This window comes from Cotesia typhae, unplaced genomic scaffold (assembly GCF_013202065.1).
Source record: "Cotesia typhae breed Kobodo isofemale line unplaced genomic scaffold, CoteBio_Ctyphae contig_4, whole genome shotgun sequence".
NCBI classification, from domain to species: Eukaryota; Metazoa; Arthropoda; class Insecta; order Hymenoptera; family Braconidae; genus Cotesia; species Cotesia typhae.
In genome coordinates, this window is record NW_027423748.1 from 7860038 (window position 1) to 7882047 (window position 22010).

Consider the following 22010-nt stretch of genomic DNA (forward strand, 5'->3'; position numbering starts at 1 on the left):
TTACTTCAAGGCTATTTCTTCATCATAAAACCTTTTTGTTCAATTGTTTATTAAGAGAAGAAAGAAAATTTTTAAGTACAATTTTTTATTGAACAATTTAAATGTTCTTAATATTCATTAAGATTTTTTTAAATAATTATTGTAAAAAAAATTTTAACTACTGTTATTCAAGATAGAGAATTAATAACATAAAAAAATTTATAATTTATCCCTCTTATAAATTAATAAAAAAAAAATTTTTTAATTAAATTTGTCATTTAATTAAAAAATTTATAAATTGATAAATAAGTTCTTTCAATCAGTTGGAATATTTCAAAAACAAATATGATATGAAAAATTAATAAATATTTGACTTTTTTTTTCTACAAAAAGAAATTTCCAACAATGAAATTAGCCTTGAACATCATTTTACAAATAAAACGATAAGATAGCTTTATAAAAATCAGCTTTGTAAATTTTTTCCATCACATCACTCAGAGTTCAAAGTAATCGCGATAAAAAGCATTATTGATAATGTATATTATTTTTATCACCTAGTCAGTTTTCTACCGTGCAAGTAAATTAGCTAATTGAGTTTAATGTGTAATTAAATTCCATTATACAATTATAGATCATTTTATTTTCTTACGATTATAAATTATAATATAAAAAATTAAATGATTCATTAATTTTCCATTTTATTCATCGCTTCTAATTAGCGATTGCATTTCATTACCTCAGTCTTTCTTGATTGTAAAATTAGTCTTAAAAAAAAGTTTTACAAAAAAAAAAATTAATTCTTTTATAAGTAATAATTAAAACTTTGATTTTCAATTATCGGCGTTATCACGACGGGCTATTAATTGTTGGATTTTCAATTAATTATTACGTCACCAGAGTAAGCATTTGACATTTTATATAATTAATTATTTGTTTATAAAATATTAAATATAAAATTAATAGCTCTCAACTTTTTTCTTTTTTAATTTATGAATTTTTTTGAAAATTTTTACAATTTTTGAAAATTGTGGCAATCAATTTTTTTTTTAATTGTGCATTTTTTTTTTTTTTTTAATGTATCAATAAAATCAAATAGAAATTTCGTTCAAAAAAATAAAAATTAAAATGGTGACCCACACAGAAAGAACAAGATGACACTGAATATCATCCCAGATTACAATGAGTATAATCTAGATTATAATGAGTATAATCCAGATATCACTCAGTGTAATCTCGAATTTTTTTTAGCTACTATCTGAAATTTTTTTTCGCCACAGATATCACTGAGTATTATCTAGGATGATATCCAGTGTCATTTTGTTTTTTTCGTGCACTTGAAAATATTTAACAAAAATTTTTTCAACCTCATATTATCGGAAAAATTGTGCTTAAATGATCCTTAAATATTTTCTATCCATACATTGCATTGCATTTTTTAAAAATACATAAAAAAAAATGAACAATTAAAAAAAAAAAATTAATTATCACAAATTTAACAAATTTTCAAAAAAATTTATAAATTAAAAAAGAAAAAAGTTAAATATCACAATTTTTGAAAAAATTATAAAATCCAATATTCTACTGAGTATAATTCAAATTAAAAGGGATATTTTTTCGGATTATATCCAGTGTAATCTCGGACGGCATAACCAGAAAAATTACTTGGTCAAATCGGAGATTACACTGAGTATAATATGGGAGGATATGCAGTGTAATTTTTTTCTTTCTGTGTAATGATTCTTAAAATAAAAATTTCATAAAAATAACTAATAATTATTAATAAAAATTTTGATCATAATTTATTAAAAAAAAAAAAATAAAATAAATAATCTAAAATTATAAAATTTATAACGAATAAATAATAAAATAGATATTTTAGCTGACTAAATAATTCATTGCATATCCGTATAAGCTTTACGAGCAACAACTCTTGAAAGCTCATGCAAACAGATATATGTATTATCATTATCAGCATATGAAGTGAAGCTTTAGTTGTTCTCTAACACGAGCATATCATGCTACCACCTACATCCCCGTCGCAGCTGTTATTTCACTCGTTCATATCGTTGTGATCATACACGTACATTAATCTATACGTACTCCATTGATGCGTGTACCAAGTACATAACATAATAACACACCGGTTATGTGTAGCACAACTAAACCACAGACTAACTGTGAATGAAATAGTTAGATCTGTCAGTGCCAAGTAACCCTGCCATCAAGCTAGAGTAACTACACTCATATCTACCTATTGTACATTTTATTTTCCATTTCGTACATCTAAAATAGATAGATTACTTCAAAAATACCCAGTACTTAACATTTCATTCTATCAATCGAAGTTATTTCTACAAATTAATAATTAATATTAAATAAAAAAAAAAAAAAAAAAAAAAATGTCGCAGGAAATGCAGGACCGATGATGATTCTAAAGATTTATTAATTTGTTATACTAATTTAGCAATGGTGCGCAGTAAATTTAGTGTTGAAGCAACAAGTGATCACCAAGTGGTACTTCTTTGTCGTACAGTTAACACCAAGTGTCTTATTTGTGTTTTTTATTTTTATAAATATAAGATATTATAATATATTTTATAAAAACGGCAAGATATTTTTAAATCACATTTATATTTATAGTTTTTTTTTTAAAATGGTTTTTTTTTTATTTTATTACTCTATTTGCTCTGTAAATTATTAAGTGATATCATTTTTAAGTTTTAAAATGGAGCCACCGGGATTTAAAGTCTCAAGAAGCTGACTACTAGTCAGTAAGTAATCTTGTAAATAAACAAATTATCTATTTTTTTTTTTTTTTAAGTTAAAATTATGATTTATTAATATTATAAATACAAACAAAACTATGAAAATTAAGTTAGCCGAGATCTACAAATTTTAATAATTTATTTTATTGAAAAATTATTTAAAAAAAAAATTAAAACAAAAAATTTCATATGTAGAAAATTTTTAAAATTACACATGTAATTTAAAAAAAAAAATTTTTTTTTATAATAATTGAATAAATGGAAAAAAAAAAAATTAAAAAATTAAAAACGTCGGCTAATTTTAGTTAATTTTACTTTCGTAATTTGAAACATGGATTATAAGAGAAGAAAGGATGAAAATGGGTAAAACGGGCCGTTAAAATTTGTATCAATGGAAAATAATTTGAAATTTTGAGTTATAATTGTAAAAGACAATTATCTATCACGAAACTGATAAAGAATTAATAAAAAAAATTTTAAGTCAAAAAATCATTTTGAAAACTTTGTCTTGAATGAAGTTAAAAATTTCTTTCCTTTTTTCAAGAATTTTTCTGCTTGATTATTCAACGAATTTTTTAAAATGGTTTTCTTGATTCAAGATTGTTCTCTTGAATCGAGTCAATTTTTTAATTAGTGACGATATGGGGCAAAATGGTCCATCAAAAATTTTGTAAAAAGTTCTTTCAAAATCTTTTATTGTAACTAATATTTTATAATATGATTTCTTTTTATCGAATAATTTGAAATTTCAATGAAAATTTTTTATTTTAAATTGTAAAATACAAACTTTACAGAAAAATAAGAAATTAAACAAGACGATTTAAAAAAAGAATTAAAATTGATGACAAAAAAATTAATTCAATTATTAACATTATATTGACAATTATAAAAATGATTATTGATAAACTAAACTTTTAAAAAATTCATTTATACTTTTTAAAAAATTTTTTATTCTTCTAATATTGAAAATTAATTTTTAATGAAAAAAATATTCACTTTTAATTGAGTAATTTTCTTTAAATATTTTCAGTTTTAAATTAAAAATTATTTTTGTTAATTCAATAACACATTCCTTTCTTCTTATCCGTTAATAATAAAAAAAAATATTTTTAAAAATATTTAGGGTATTTTTTTTAAATTCTCTACACAGAAAAAAAAATTTCTTGAACCAAGAAAATTATAAGGAAGACTGAAGTTATTTTGAAGCAAGAAGAAATTTTCTTAGCTTAAAAAAATTTAACTTCGTTTAAAAAATTTTAACTTCATTCAAGAAATTTTCAGTCTTCCTTAAAATTTTCTTGATTTAAGAAAATTTACGCTTGACTCAAGACTTTTTTTCTTTCTGTGTATACATTTATCTAAAAGTTATTATTATCGTTGAATATTTATCAGATTAAAAATTAAAGTCACTTTAAAACCCAAATAGAATATTAAAATATTTAAACACTTTAAAATAAAAACATAATACATATTTTTTGGTATCAGTATGTGACAGTAGACATAAATATAAAAAAAAAAAAAAACGTGAATAAAATTTGAGATATAGAATAAGTCAACATACTATTCTGTTTAAATATACATATTAGCGAATGGATTAATATAAATATCAAGAGTTTTTAATACTTTAGTCTAAATTCCTCATTTAGTCACAAATTAAGATCCAAGTATTGATATAATTTTATTTTCATTTAGCTGGCTGATATATATGTGTATATATCAACGACGGCTTTGAGAATGGAGAAGGATGTGCTTAATCCTTACGCTAAAAACCGTGGCAGGAGTCAATCATTGAGGTAAATTCATAAATTACACACTTAATTAAAGAAATTAATTTTTAAAAAAATTATCAATGATAAAGACGATTAAAATAAAAGTAATAGTACCACTGCACGTGCTAGCAAGTAAAATACTACATACTTGGAGTTACGGTGGCTTACAAACGGCCCTGAATACAGTGACAATGTCAATTAAACGAGGCCGCAAGTCTCGCTGCCACGAATGCTAGAGTATTGTGCACCACGTACAGTTTAGAGGCATTTAAGTAATCATCGGTGAGCTAACTGCCTTCTCTTCCCTTCGTACCCTGTCATTTAAACTTAGCTTGACGAAAAAATCGCCTCTGCAATGATATTAATAATAATAATAATAATAATAATAATAATAATAATATATGTAGTGTTTAAACCAACCGGTTTAAAAATTTATTTTCTATTTTAATTTTTAATCGATATATTTTATTTATCTAGTTTGATAGTAATCGCATGCAAATTTAAATTTATGTGGTAGTATTGCAGTTATATATAGTCTTAGAGTCAAATTACCCGAAGAAAATTGCTTAGATTTAAATGCATGATTTATAAATTTTGATTACACAATTCTATTTTACAAGACATTAAACTAGACAATGTCAAATTCTCAATGTCAATATTATATTTTGAAGTTTTTATCTATTTATATATATATATATATATATATATATATATATATATATATATATATATATATATATATATATATATATATATATATATATATTTTGGTAAATTCAGAAAAAAATTTAATTTTACTTTATTCAGTCCTTACTATGTCGGTGGGTGTATTGAAAAAAAAATCAATTAATTGTTTTAGACTATTTCATAATATTCTGATCAACATATTACTAAAAAAGAAATTTATTTTTTTATCCAAGTCGTTAAATGTCGATAACCGCATTAATTTAAGATAAAAAAATTTTTAATTGATTCTTTAACGTGTTGATGAATATATTAAGAAGAAAACGTGATTTTTTTAATTCATTTGTTGAAAAACTGATAGAGTAGATTTAGAATTTTTTTAGCGGAATAATTCTAGAGTGAATCTGAATTTTACTCCGGAAAAAATCTGAGTACGAAGTTTTTAGACTAAAATTGACTTTTATTTAGCTGAAACAAGTTTTATATCAATTTTTTTTTCGGAGGTATAAAAAAAAATTTTTTTATCACAAAAAAAAAAATTGAAAAACTTTTTTTATCAGGGTACACGGAAAGAACAAGATGACACTGGATATCATGCCAGATTATACTCAGTGATATCTGTGGTGAAAAAAAATTTCAGATAGTAGCTAGTATAATCCAGATTATACTGGGTGATATCTGGATTATACTCATTATAATCCAGATTATACTCATTATAATCTGGATTATACTAGCTACGATCTGAATTTTTTTTTCACTCGGTATAATCTAGGATGATATCCAGTGTAATCTTGTTCTTACCGTGTAGGAAAGAATTCAAATTTTCAAAATTAAAATTTTTTTTTTATCAGTATAAAAAAATTCAAATCTTGAAAAAATTTCATTTTTCATTCACATTAAATTTAAAAATCTTCAAGTATACGCTTTATAAATTTTTAAATGAACAACTATTTCTTTTTTATTCAGTGAAAAAAATAAATAATTCACTTAGGTGAAAATTATTAACTCCGCAAATTTTTACAGCATATTAATGGAGATATTTGACAAAAAAATTCAATAATTTAATTTTTATTATTTATCCTTAAAAATACTGATGAACTTAATTTCGCAAACACTTACACGAAATTTGCAAAATTATCAAGATATAACCCTTATTACATCATGAATAAAAAAAGAAAAAATGAATGCACTACTAAATCAGATGTTTATGTGTTAACAATCCTACAATTGAAAAATTAAATTTAACCATTACATATTTGATGCTCTACATAGATGTTTTAGCTTGACAATGATAATGATTATTGAAATACATATGTACAATACGGCCTTAATAATGATTGATATTTAAAAATTGATTCGATGTGTCAGGTATCGGAGATCGTAATTTTAATAGTCGATATCAATCTGGCAGATTGTGAAAAAATATGTTATATCATGTAGAATGTATACAATGAGCCAAGGTTGATAAATATGAATTTTTACAAATATTATTATTAAAAGAATATAAATATTTATATTTCGCTTTGCACGTGTAAATCTTTGACAGTTACAAAGAGAGAGTGGGAATAATTGACGTTATCATTGTAATAAAAAATAAATAAATAATTTATAGTAGTTAAATACTGATAGTTAATAGTTGATAACTAGTAACTAATTATAAGGCGTAATTACAATGAGATGTGTATTAACAACATTAATTTTCGTGACGCAATACTATAATTAAAAACATGTCGCAATCAGGAAAGAAATTATCATCACACCATTTTATTGGGCTTGTAAATTCAATTTATGATATTTTTGAGAAATATTTGAGTGAGTGCGAGAAATGACACAAGGGAGATAGTGCCCTCTTTAATATTGAATTAAAAAATTAAATAAATAAAAAATTAACTGTATTATTGATACCAATGTAAAACCTGGGATGGGCCTATCCTTCCACAGTTATTATAGAGGTGGTTGCCGGGAGCTATGAGGGCGTATAAAAAAATTTTTTTTTTCGGAAATCAACGTATTTTCGTATGAAACTTGCAAAAATGCAAAAAAAAATTTTTCTTCAAAATAAAAATTTTTTTAGACTTAAAAAAAATAACAGAATTTTTGTTATACGCCCTTATGGCATCCGAGGTGGGTCCCGGGAGCCATAAGGGCGTGTAAAATTTTTTTTTTGCATTTCTGCACATTTCGGACGAAACTACGTCGATTACCGAACAAAAAAAAATTTTATACGCCTTTACACAGAAAGAACAAGATCACACTGTATATCATTCCAGATTATACTGAGTGATATCTGTGGTGGAAAAAATGTCAGATAGTAGCTAGTATAATTCAGAATATACTGAGTGATATCTGGATTATACTCATTGTGATCCAGATTATACTCATTATAATCCAGATTATACTCATTATAATCTGAATTTTTTTCACCCAGTATAATCTAAGATGATATTCAGTGTCATCTTGTTCTTTCCGTGTATGGCATCTAGAACACAATATGTTTATTGATTATTTCAATAAAAAAACTTTAATCTGCTCCTATCTAACCTGATTTTTGAAACCAGACGGAACTCGGAAGCTTGCTCCTGATATTGCAGTGCAACCAGAGTCACCTTGATAATTGCATTAAATCATAATTACTTTAAATATAATAAATCAAAGTAACTCGATAGACAGAAAAAACATTGATCGAGTTCTCAGGTCAAAGACAAACGGTAGTGGGTCACAATGTAAGGGCCACAACCTTCTATCGGATTTGATCGTTCCAATTCTTGTAATTCTACTTCTATGTATATTTAACAATATATATTAGGGTGGGTCAAAAAAATCGAATAATTTATTTTTGATTTTATACTCTGAAAAATAGGTTCGTAGACACCTAAAAAGAATTCTCTCCAAGTATAAGCTCTTAATTATAACGGGAAGGTCCTCCGCTTTGCGGGTTTCTATTTTTTTCGAATAATCAGATAAAAAAATTTATATCTCGCTTCCAACTGCTTGGAAAAATATTCCGTGGCATAGATTTTGTGAGAAATTGAATGCTTTACAAAAAAGGTCTCTTATGACTTTTTCAAAAACTCAACCGATTAAAAGATATTCATAGTTGAAGTTTGGCTATTTTAAGGAAAATATTCGTTTTTATTATGAATTTTATAAGTCGATGAAAAAAATTATTTCGGATTGCGGAACTCATGATTTTGTAGGAAATTTACTGCTCTACAAAAATGGTCTCTTATGATTTTTTGATTAAGTGAAGCCGTTACGAGATATTCATCGTCAAACATTAACGAATATCAATATTTCCAGTTTTTGATCAATAATTCGATAAATTTTAATTTAAACTATGAGTTTCAGGAAAATTTACATAAATTTGAGTTTCGATCGATAAAGAAATGTTATAATAAGTTAGATAAAGAATTATTGGAATTATCATTGATTTTCCTTGGAGAAATGCCTCAAGAAAAGATTTCTTTCAAACGTCCTGGTGCTGTTCATCATGCTAGATGGATGGCTAAGGCCATTTATAGTTTGAAAATGTATCTATTCAGAGATGAATTCAAACTCTCTCAGAAAGAATTGCATGGTCTTCGTCATTTCTGTATTTTTATAGTCACATTGTATTTAAAAGCTTGGTTTTCATCAACTTCTGCAACAACTGCTGCTTATCATGACTTGCAGTTTATGAAAAATTTATTGGAGTACAAACATATCAATCCTTTGATTTCTTCAGCTACGTGTGAAAAAATGATTTCGCACTTATGGTATTTGAGCGATGAACTTGCCATTTTATCACTGTTTGACGATGGCGTTCCATTAGAAGTAAAAAAAGTATTGTTGAAGCTGTTAATACTCGTGAAGGTACAGATTCTAAAGCTAAATGATTTGTAATTGCTAAAAAGATTTGAATTCATTGGCGCAGAGAACTCTGAGTGACTTTGTGTCTAAAAAGTCATTAAATCTTTTCAAAATCTTCGATCTACCGTATGACTTTCTTGATGTCGATGTTGAATTATGGCCTACTAATGAGAGTTATCTCGAAAATAAAGAATACTTTCAACAACTAAAAGTTGTCAATGATTCAGCAGAGCGAGCTGTTGCATTAGTCAGTGAATATAATCAATGCTTGACAAAAATGAAGAACAATTCCAGTACTTATTGCAAGTTGTCAAAGAACATCAAAAACATTCCCAAATTGTAATAAAAGAAATTATTTATAGTAATAGCGTACTGTTATGTTAAAAATATAGACAATTATATTGCAATTGATAATTCAATAAAAAATTTATCTATAAAAAGTTAAATACTGGTTGTTTCTCACTTGATTCAATACTTTTCATATTAAATTTGACAAAGAAATATGTCATTCACTTCAAATTAAACTAATCATTGGCTATATGTCGAAAAAATGCTCTAATTTCTTGTTTTAATGCAATCAAACAAGCTCAAGACTGAAAACAATATTAAAAAAATTGTTTATAACATTTCTTTATCGATCGAAACTCAAATTTATGTAAATTTTCCTGAAACTCATAGTTTAAATTAAAATTTATCGAATTATTGATCAAAAACTGGAAATATTGATATTCGTTAATGTTTGACGATGAATATCTCGTAACGGCTTCACTTAATCAAAAATCATAAGAGACCATTTTTGTAGAGCAGTAAATTTCCTACAAAATCATGAGTTCCGCAATCCGAAATAATTTTTTTCATCGACTTATAAAATTCATAATAAAAACGAATATTTTCCTTAAAATAGCCAAACTTCAACTATGAATATCTTTTAATCGGTTGAGTTTTTGAAAAAGTCATAAGAGACCTTTTTGTAAAGCATTCAATTTTTCACAAAATCTATGCCACGGAATATTTTTCCAAGCAGTTGGAAGCGAGATATAAATTTTTTTATCTGATTATTCGAAAAATTAGAAACCCGCAAAGCGGAGGACCTTCCCGTTATAATTAAGAGCTTATACTTGGAGAGAATTCTTTTTAGGTGTCTACGAACCTATTTTTCAGAGTATAAAGTCAAAAATAAATTATTCGATTTTTTTGACCCACCTAATATATATATATATATATATATATATATATATATATATATATATATATATATATATATATATATATATATATATATATATATATATATGTAGAACACGTGTCTATATATTATTCGCGGGTCGTTGACGATGAGAGCGAAATGTAAACGGTTGTTACAGTCAACTAAACTGAGTAATCAGAAAAGTGGGCCTCCATAAATGTGACCTAGTCCAGAAGTTACTAGAATAAAAATTGCCCGTATCACTACTGTTGAGAGATCGGAGATGAGAGTTATGAATATGTATATATGTATGATACACATTGCACATTATTATAATATTAACTGGCCACATCTGTACTTTACTTGTCGTTGTTATACGTAGATAATATACACAAGTGCTACAAATGCGAATGTACGGAGCTGCATTGCAATGTTATATCAAATCATATCACATCACTTGTAACTTTTGTTGTTATAAATGTATATGTGGATGTTTATTTATGTATGATTGTACTACTGTGCTACCAAGTAGTAAATATGCTTGCCGAGATTCAGTGATAAAAGAACCGCTTTACTCAGACTTTACTTTTTATCCATTAATTAAAGTCAAAAAATTGTAATTGTACGACTGATTAATATTTATTGTCATGACTTGTCTCGGCAATATTATAATTTATATTTAAAAAATTAGGGATAGAGATATTGACTTTTTTTTTGCTATAATTTATTAATTAATATTATTCACGCAGAAATTAAAAAAATTAAGATGATTGGTTTTTTTTTCTTGAGATTTTATTGAGAAAAAAAGATGTTTAAAAAATCATTTTTTGCTGAACTTTAGTATGTTGACTTCTCTTTTATAATAAGAATAAGACAAATTTAGAACAAAGTACAAGGACTAAGTGGTTCTTACTAGTTATAAAATTGACCCGCCGAATCATGTCTAATAGGTTAAACGTCAGTAGTTAATGTCAAAATTTAAAAATTGAATGAACTTTTGACCGGGTGTTATTTTTACCAAGGTTGTCCTCAATGGACTTTTGACTGTTCGGCGCAAAACAATAATTAAATAATATGGGAATTCCTATTTATTAATGAGATCGTCAATTCGAAAGTTAAAACAACATTCTGATGATAGCTCGTCATTATGCGGGAATGTTTGGGGTTCCCCCACGAATAGCTTGGATAAAATCTAAAAATTTTTCAATCCAGTAAATTATCGATCAATTTGGTTTAAAAATTTTTTTGACTAAATTTTTCAATTTCAAAAGTCAAAAAAATGTATACTTTTTTTTTTTTTAGTAAAATTTTTAGAGTACTGTATTATTTTTTCCTTAAAGGGCGCGAAAAACTACAAATTAAAAAAAAAAAATACGAAAATGATTTGAAACTTTTTTTGTTTTTAGAAAATTTATAAATTTTGACGTTTGATCAAAATTTGCCAAAATTTTTTTATATTTTGCATCAATAATTTAATTAAATTAAAAATTATTTGGTCTTTTTTTCAAATTTTTTTTTATTTTAGTTAAGCTTTATGAATTTTATAAAATTTTGAAAATTTTTAAATTAAATTTTTTTCATTAAAAATTAAAACATTAATAAATAAAAATTGTCATAAACTTTCAATAAAAGCCTGTTGAAAGTCTGAATTTAAAATTCCTTTTTCCAAGTAAGTCTTACAAAAAATATCAAACTAATGAACGTGAAAAAAAAAAAAAAAAAAAAAAAAAAAAAAAAAAAAAAAACGTACAATAGCAAAAACATGATAAATAATGAATCATCAATTCAACCGCAAAAAAAAAACCTTATGATTTTTAATGCTAATACGAATGTAAATGTAAAATATAAGATACTAATAGCAATAGTAAATAATTATCAATAAAACGCTTAAACAAAATTACAAATTGAAATCGGAAGATCGTTATGTAAAGATCAGAAATTTAAAGTAAAACGATATTTTATAAATGAAACCTAAAAACGATAAATTATTTTCATTCTAATTGAAACGTGAGTAGTATTAAGGGCATCGTTATTCACCATGTGACAGTTTGCGTAATTCAATAATGAATTATATATAATAACACGTAAATTTAGCTCTATCGTGACACTAAACAATAACAGAAGAAAAATAAATAAAACGGATGAACTTGAGTCGACCTTTTATTTTATTTAAAATTACAAGTAAGACATTTAAAGTCCCATAACTCACAAGTAAAACGTGGTACTATTCTTCTCAACGGTATAACCAACCAGTTAAGTTATTACCTTTTTAAAATTATCCAATAAAATTCTGTAGTTATACTTACAAGTAATAATCATAACTAATGATTACTTTACTAATTAAACCGGCTCGCAGACCTTTATTTACATTGCTTCTGGAAACAAGGTCAAGTATTTTCAGACTAATAGCAACTATCAATTTTTATTAAAATCTGATCGGAAAAATGATTTCTAAAAAATACAATTACTTATGGAAATTGTTTTCTTTAGCGAGACAATGTTTGGTACTTTGACATTTCAGCGGATTTAATAAAATACGAGACGCAAGAGTTTTAAAGGATGTTATTGCGTCATCGTTGTTGATCGTATTCACGGATTAGTTCGTAGGTGGCTAGTCGCGATAGTATTATGGATATATGATAAACCGGTGTATCTATCTATATCTAGAATATAAATATATATAATATGACAATAATAAGTAAAATGAATCGATAACAGTGCGCCTGCCCAATAGCATTTACATTACTTATATTACTCCTTCCGTATATATAGAGAGGATTTTATATGACTTGTGGATGCTTCCGACAATTCGCCGTCAGTCGCGATGTAACCGTATCATGAAGCGGCCCCGCGAGAGGCCTACGGGGAAGTTTTACCAATGTTTATAAATCACTATAAAGCGTTAATAAACGTTCATTTTTCAGTACTTAATAACATTGACAAATAATAGATTCAATTCGTTCTTTCTCAGTTTTCGACACTAAATTTTAATGTTTGATATTGCTACATAAAAAAATTAACGTTGCTTGACTGAGGTGAGATTTTATGATTTTTTTTAATGATAGTAATTATTAAGCTTTTGATTATAATTACATCAAAAAAAATTTTTTTTATTAGAAATTTTTTAAATTGTTGATTGGAATATTTTTTTTTTTTTTGGACATTTCTATTCAAACGTAAAAAAGTCTGATATATCTAGACCGCGTGAATGTAAAGGTCCTTATCTTTACGTGGAGTGGATTTATCAGGACTTTTTTACGCGTGAATAGACACTTTTTAGTTAAAATAAAAAAATTTATTTTTTATGAGAAAAATTATCAAATTTTTGTGGAAAGTTTAATTTATAATTGTACAAAATTTAGTTAAAGTTACAGCAATTTGTGAGTTTGTGTCGTTAAAATTTTTTGAAGCAATAAATTGAAAAATCTAAGTGTAAAATAAATTTAAAAGAATTTTTTTAATTTTTAGTTAAAATATTTGAAAATTTATTTATTAAAATTGCTTTATAAATAATCAAATTTTTTTACTTTATTTTTAGTTTTAGCTACGAAATAATATTTTTTAAGAATACATTTTTAAAATTTCTGTACAATTTATAAATATAAAAAATTCCCAATGACAACTTTAACAAAAAAAATCTTAATAAGAATATCTTTTTAAAAGTAAACACACAATTAAGTTATAAAATTTATTTTTAGCTTTATTAATTAGTAAGTTTTTTACTTCGCTCAAAAGTAATTCTTTATAAAATAAACACGACTTGAAAATATTTTTTTTTTTTTTTTTTAAAGAGTAATATAAATTATTTGTATCCATAAAATTAGGAACGCGATAAATAAATAGTGATTACAAAAAAGAGTGCAATTGTATATCGTATAGCACGTGTCTAAGCTTACCGCATGGTCAATTTAAAGTCTCGAGTCTCATGCCAGTGCACACACAGTTATTATAATCTATATATTAAATGATATATAAAGCAAGTATGTTACGCTAAAGTAATGTAAGATGCACTGGTCTATCTAGTCTAACAGCTAACTATAAACTATGCTGGCATTGACAATAAGACAGAATTTATCCTTGAGTTGTACCTTGACATTTATCAACATCAACATTTAGCGTTCCATTGATTTTGTATTTTGCTATTCTTCTAATTCTAATTCTCATCTAATTTAACTGACTTGTAATTACTAATATGACATTAATTACTGTTTACATTCACACTAGACAAATACGTTTTATTAGAGTAATTAATGTTGTTTCCGGAAAAGTTTTACTGATGCGAGAAAAAACGTAAAATATAGTAGAAATAATTATGTAACGTTTGTATTTAATATTATTATCAAATATATAAATATTAAATGTATAATGACGGCTTACGAATTGTATCGTTATTGTCATCGAGTATCTTATCAACTTCTCAAGAATTCTCAATTGCTATATAATTGAGATGCGTGAATCGGGAGCTCTCTGTTTGTAAAATGTTTGAGTCGAGTCAGGAAGATCAACAATTAACACGGCAATATTTTGATAAGCAACCTGTGCAGCCTGTTATTTATAATTCTGTTAAATTCGATGTTGAAGAGTATAGAGTTTTCTTTCTGTTTTATAGACTTAAGAGTGAATAATAGTGGTCATTTTTTGTGAAAAGTTTTTAATCATGGGAAAAATTTCTTGAACTTTTAAAAAAAATAGTTGAAATTTTTTTTTAATAAATTTCAATTTTTTTTAAAACTGTTCAATTTTTTTTTTAATTAAAAATAATAAATCTATTAAGTGAAATTATTTTTTAATGAATAATTAAACATTAATTAATTTTATTTCCATAAAAATTAAATAAATATTTTTAAGAAAATTTATTATTTTTTTTTTAATGATTAAAATTTAATAAAAAATGATACTCTAAAATTTTTTACCCACAAAGTTATTAATTTATAATTCAAATTTTTTTTTTCAACAGTGGACCATGTAAAGAGCCGCTCTTGCCATCAAGTAAAAGAAATTCATACAGGATGACGCCCACCGGTGGAAGATCCCGCACAGTTTCGGAGACAAACGCGACCGCGGTATCAATACCCTTGACAGAATCAGTTGATGACTGTCATGAAATAACAATCTTGGACGAAGCCACGGAAGCCGGACGTTTGCCGGACGTCGTCGCTGAAAGCAGATTTCGTGATGATAGCGATGAAGAACCACTTGAATCTTATCTTGCCATTACAATTCAAGTTTTTATTCCTTTTCTTGTCGCTGGTCTTGGTATGGTCGGAGCTGGTCTTGTTCTTGACCTTGTTCAGGTGAATGCCAATAAATATTTTTATTGTATATTTTATATTTCATAATTAATCTACCTGTAAAGATATTTTATTTTTAAAATAAAATTTTAGCATTGGATAGTGTTTGAAAAAGTAAACGAACTCATGATCCTGGTACCTGCGCTGCTGGGGCTTAAAGGAAATTTGGAGATGACTCTCGCTTCGCGACTTTCAACTCAAGCCAATCTTGGTCACATGGACGCGCCTAAGCAGCAGTGGTACATGATAGTCGGGAACTTAGTATTAATTCAGGTAATTTTGCAGCAATTTAATTTTATTTGTTAATTTTTCTACTTAGCTTGTTAATAAAAATTCACGTTTATGTAAATTTCCGTAATCATTCTAAAAATATCCTTATCACCAGCGCCGCTGTTTTACTATGTATTCATGGCCTATGACGTTAATGTATATTTACCAACTTTTTTTTTTTTTTTTTTTTTTAAATTAAATAATATTTTTTAGAAGACAATCTTGTTAAATTCTAGACAATCAATCTTTAAAATCCTACCAGTTAACATTTTACTACCGCGTATATTTTTAAATTATGTAAAAATTATTAATAATAAAGTTAACATACATTTGATAAATTTTTTAATTGTATTGTTTCTACAAAAAAAATTTTTTCTCTTATAAAATGTAAATTTTTGAAATTTTTAAACCAATAAATAATTTTTAAAATATATATTCATTTAATTACTTTTTGGATAGTAAATTATACTGACGAGCGTGTTATTTGCATAGCAGAAAAAATAAAAGTATTTTTCATCAATCTTTTTTTTTTTTAATTTAATTATTTTGAATATAAATCTTTGTTATGATCTAAATGTTGTCAAAGAAGCCAAGTCAATTAACTTTTTCACGCGCTTTTACGGCTTCATGAATATGGAATTGTATATAAAGAAAAAAACCGATTGTACTGAAATTATAAATTCAATTTGCATTGATATTAGTTATTAAAACTTCTTTTTTTATTACAGACGCTTTTGTATTAATTTGAAAAAATTTTTTAGACGATTTAAAAATATTATCGAGTTTAATTTTTTAGATCTTATTTATATTAACAAATAAAATTATTTTAAAAAATTAAAATTTTTTAGCTTATTATAATTTCTAAATGTAGAATTTTTTTTTTTTTTTATGTTAAAAAAATATCTTTTTACTTCATTTATCATATTTTTTTTGTTAGAATAAAAATAGAACTTATTCATGAATGAAAGTTAAAAAAATACTTAATCACAAATCAATAATTACAGTTTATAGTTGTTTCTGACTCACTAAAAATAGAAGATGCCTGACATTTCTAAAATTTTATAAAAGTATTTAATGGATTGAGGTATTTAAATAATAAATGCAAACTGCAAAGTTTTCGAATGAAGTTTAACTCTAATTTTAAAATAAACTTTAGGATATGAAATTTTTTAAAGACTTATAAAAAAATTATATAAACATATACTTGTTTAATAAATAATTATAAAATTTATTAAATTAAAGAAAATTATGCATTTAATAGTTGAAATTCTAGCTTATTTTATGAGCTACAATATGAACTTTTTGAAGGATAATGCTATTGAAGTAATTTTTCATATTTTGTAAGCTGTCGGAAAAATAGAAAAAATGATTTAATATGAAATTAAAATAATGTAAATTGAAGCCAATTTTATGGGATTTAATATAAAATTGATAAAATTAAATTATCATTAATAGTTTCAGCCATTTGGAAAAAATTCGCTAAATTTTGATTTTTATAAAAATAAAAATTTTTATTTAAATTAAAAAAAAAAAAAAAAAAAAAATTAGATCATTTTTAAACTAATTGACTAATTTGGTTGATTTTTAAACTTGACCTAGAAGTTAACGTAATAAATTTCTGAAGTTTATTAAGATTTGTTGTTAATTGTGGTATTATAACCAGTGATATCAATGGTGAAAAAAAAATTTCAGATACTAACTAGAAAAATCCAGATTATACTCATTGTAATCTGGATTATACTCATTGTAATCTTGATTATACTCATTGTAATCTGGATTATAGTCATTGTAATCTGGATTATAGTCATTTTAATCTAGATTATACTCATTGTAATCTGGATAATACCAGTTACTATCTGAAATTTTTTTTTCACTCAGTATAATCTGGGATGATATCCAGTGTCATCTTGTTCTTTCCGTGTTTCTACAGAGAAAAAAAAAATTTCTTGAACCAAGAAAATTGTAAGAAAGACCGAGGTTATTTTGGAACAAGAAGAAATTTTCTTAACTTAAAAAAATTTAACTTCGTTCAAGAAATTTTAATTTCTAAAAAAATCTCAAACTAGAAAAAACTTATCCAAATTTTTTTTACGAATAAAATGAAAAATAATTAGACATTGTAAACTTTAAGAGATAAAAAAGAACTAACATGCAAGTTGCCAGTTTCTTTTCAGAAATGACATGTAAAATTGCAAGATGATTGAATAACCAATTTCCTTATTTTTTAAAATAAATAATTCATAACAATAATCTATTCACCTGCATAAAAACTTTTTTATCAACACAACAATTATACTTTTCAGTGTCAAGCAATCGTAGTCGGTTTCCTGGGATCAGTCGTAGCAATTCTAATGGGAGCAGTGAAGAATGGAACAGTATCATTAGATCACGTGTATCTTCTATGTGCAAGCAGTTTAGTCACCGCATCCCTGGCATCATTTGTCCTGGGATTAATAACAGCTGGAGTAATAGTCTTCTCTCGTCACTGCAACATAAATCCTGACAACGTAGCCACGCCGATAGCAGCCAGTCTAGGCGACATAACGTCGTTAGCACTGCTGTCCTGGATTTCGACGATTCTGTACGAGGCAATCGGTAAGCAGGACTGGTTAGCACCTTTGATAATCGCGTGCTATATCCTGGTAACGCCGCTCTGGGTGTGGATAGCCAAGCGCAATAAATACACCAACGACGTGCTGTACTCCGGATGGACACCGGTGATGGTGGCAATGCTGATCAGCAGTTGCGGAGGCTTGATCCTAGATTTTATGGTCTCAAGATTCGAGACACTGACTGTCTTTCAGCCGGTGATTAATGGTGTAGGTGGTAATCTTGTTGCGGTCCAGGCCTCGAGAATATCGACTGCTTTGCACAAGCAAGCCGACCTTGGCACGCTATTGATACCACCTGGACACACTCATCCAGTTATATTCATCACGCCAATCGCTAATTTTTTTGGCAAAGGACATCACTCAAGAACGACACGGGTGCTGATGGCGATGGTCATTCCCGGTCATATTATATTTATTTACATGATTAAATACATGAAAGACGGTGACACTGCTTTGACACCGCTCTTTGTATTTGTTTACCTATGTGCGGCGATGCTACAAGTCGCGGCGTTGCTCTACATCGCGTATATCATGATTCACTGGATGTGGAAGCGGAAAATAGATCCTGACAACTCAGCGATTCCTTATTTGACGGCCATGGGAGATCTTCTAGGTATCAGCTTGCTAGCCATAGCCTTCCAATTTTTGTATCTCGTTGGAGATCAAGACTACGACGGTGCCATTTAGAGCCTCTATTTCTTTCAATATTTATTTTTTTAAATCAAAATATTCAGTCAATTTAAATTATTAAAGAGTTTATATTGATTTAATGAATGAATGATTCGAGTTTTTCTTATTTTTTAATCAACCGGCGCTGGTTCAGACAATAGATTTTTTTTATTAATTAACAGTTAGTTTTTTTATGTATGAGTATTTTGTTATCTAGGAAGATCTTCCATGCTTGATGATGAATTATTAAAGATAAAAGTAAGACGCAATGGCCTTCCGAGATGTTTTGATAGAGAAGTAGATTAAAGATTTTTATTTTTTATATTTTTGATATTAATGATCTGATATTAATTCTTTTAATGACTGACTTTTTTTTTAAGAGTCTATTTGCCAATTTTTTCATTTTTGCGCTTTTAAGGGGGGCGATACATGTAAACGCCTTAATTTTTACCGTTTTTTCAGGATTTTTTTTAACTCGGAAAAAATGAATGAATCATTTTAAAATTTTGTACGGTTATTTATTATATATTGAAGTACAGAAAAAAATTTTTTTTTCAAAATAGCCACCGTAAAAATGAATCTGCCGAGACCCGCTCGGAAAAAAAAAACATCAATTTGCGGGCGCTCTCACTTTTTGTACGGTGATCGGAAATTAAAAAAATTAGTTTCTACGTGTTAATAAAACATATATCTTCTAGTTAAACCAATAAAAAAAATCAAAAAAGTCAAAAAATCGTAATTTGGAACACCTCAGAAAAAAAGTTCGATTTTTTATGCTTTTTTTCGATGGTTCTTTGGTAAAAGGGGTTAATTTTTGAAAATTTTTTTGGAATGTTAGAGGTTTAACTAGAAGCTATTACTATAAAGTAGACGTGTAAAAAATTTCATTGGAATCGGTTGAGAACTTTTTGAGTCATTCCGCCCACAAATTTCAAAAAAGTCGTTTCAAGAAAAACGCGCTTAAAGTTTTGACACACGCTCAAGCGCCGAGTTAAGGTGAAGCACTTAAATGAGTTTTTCATATATAAATAATGATAATTTTTTTTTTGAAAATTTACAGGCATATTTTTGAGATAATCATTTAATAATTTATAAAAAAAAAAAAATCAATTTTTTTTTTTTTTTTTTACATTTATCGCCCCCTTTAATAATTACAATATTGCGGTAATTTTTATCTAGAAATTTAAAAAAAATACGCACATAAAATTTTTTTTAAATATTTTTCTAATATTTAAAATTGAAAATTGTCAAATTTCTTCTTTGTAAATTTTAGTTCGACTGTTAATAAAAATAAAAATTTGCAAATAAACTCTTTAAATGATGATAATAATAATATTAATAAATAAATTAAAAAATGAAGTCATTAAAATGATTAATAACAACAAACATTAAAAAAACAACCTTTAATCTGCTAATACTAAAAAAGTAGATTAATTCGAAGCTGATACAATAAAAGTATGCCTTCGAATAGTTGCCTTCATAAATAAAAGAACTTGATTAATAAAAATAAATAATGAAAAGGCCTTCCGTTAATTTAAAAGCATAGATCGTATGTTTTTTTTAGAATGAATGTTAACTAGTATTAATTAATTACTAATAAATTAATAAATAATTGAAGAATGAAAATTATTGAAATGCTTGTAGGTAAATTTTAAATGAAAATTAGCAAAATTTCACTAGACAATTGTTAATGGAATTTAAATGAGAATAATTATGAAATTTAGACAATTTATTAGCTTAAATTGATATCAAAAAAATTGTAAATGTGGAATTGGATTTATATCGTTATCAACTGCAGTTACTCAGGCTATTTAATATTAAGAAAATTATTAACATTTAATTGCTTTTAATTATGCAAGTAAAAAAATTATTATATTTTTTTTTTTTTTTTTTTTTTCAATTAAAAAAACGAATCTCGGAATCAGAAAACAAAACGAGTTTGAAATGATAAATTGTATAAATAATATTTTAAAAATTTTAATTAAATATTGTTATTAATTGATTAATTTGTTAAGTTAATTAATAAAATTGTTATAAATGCAATGTACATATTATAAATATTAAATGATATATAAGTCAATTTTTATTTAAGGACTAATATTTAGTCCTTGACAATACGGAAGTCATCATAAGTGAATATATAAACTATATACATATTTATACACGAGTTTTCCCGGTTAGATATTTAAAATACTTTTTTTTAAACATAATTGCAGTATTATTCAATAACTGTATTAATTAACTTTTCAATTTACATGAGAATCATTAATTTTAGATTTTTAAATAACCGGGTACTCGATTTGAACACAAATCCAAAGAATCACAAAACCCAAAGAAATGTATTTCTATAAAAAAAAATATATATATATATAAATATAAAAATCAAACTTTAATTTTGATAAGTGTAATTTAAATAAAAAATTGTAAAATTGTACAAAAACAAAGTAAATAAAAAAAAATTATTATTTCACCATTTAATTAATTTTATTAATGTATGAATGATAGCAATTTGCGTTCCAGAAGCCATAAGGGCGGATAATAAAAATTCTGTTTTTTTTCTAAGTCCAAAAAAATTTTTAGTTTGAAAAAAAAAATTTTTTTTCGGGATTTACTTATTTTTATATGAAATGTGCATAAATGCAAAAAAAAAATTTTTTTTTCAAACTAAAAATTTTTTTGGACAGAAAAAAAACAGAATTTTTATTATACGCCCTTATGGCATCTGTAACGCGAAGTTAATTTAAACATAAATAAATAAATGGAGAGGAGTTAATCAATGCATCGTATTAATTTATGAGGTAATTTTAATAATTTTTAGAATATAAATAAGCAACGAAGTACAAAAATATTAATTGAATTATCAGAGGAGCTATGGTTGTTAATATCAATTAATAATTATATTAATAATTAATAATTATATCAACCTTTCGAATGAA

General features: G+C 25.7%; 1 protein-coding gene and 1 long non-coding RNA gene across 4 annotated transcripts; one reads left to right on the top strand and one right to left on the bottom strand.

Moving 5' to 3' along the window:
* Window positions 1–1933: 1933 nt before the first annotated feature.
* On the top strand, window positions 1934–21552 carry LOC141527495 (solute carrier family 41 member 1-like). 3 transcript variants are annotated; one of them, XM_074243021.1, is made up of 5 exons: window positions 1934–2750; window positions 4437–4537; window positions 15190–15526; window positions 15617–15796; window positions 18097–21552. In XM_074243021.1, the coding sequence occupies exons 2-5, from the start codon at window positions 4479–4481 to the stop codon at window positions 19090–19092; spliced, it is 1572 nt and encodes a 523-aa protein (XP_074099122.1). In that variant the 5' UTR covers window positions 1934–2750; window positions 4437–4478; the 3' UTR covers window positions 19093–21552. The 3 variants fall into 3 exon arrangements, with proteins under 3 accessions (XP_074099122.1, XP_074099123.1, XP_074099121.1); XM_074243022.1 differs by lacking the exons at window positions 1934–2750; window positions 4437–4537 and adding an exon at window positions 12116–13267; XM_074243020.1 differs by lacking the exons at window positions 1934–2750; window positions 4437–4537 and adding an exon at window positions 14151–14814.
* On the bottom strand, window positions 15440–18171 carry LOC141527498 (uncharacterized). The gene is made up of 3 exons (XR_012479206.1): window positions 18053–18171; window positions 15648–15749; window positions 15440–15580 (listed from the first exon to the last, which is right to left on the bottom strand). It is a non-coding gene; the product is annotated as an uncharacterized LOC141527498 (long non-coding RNA).
* Window positions 21553–22010: the final 458 nt, after the last annotated feature.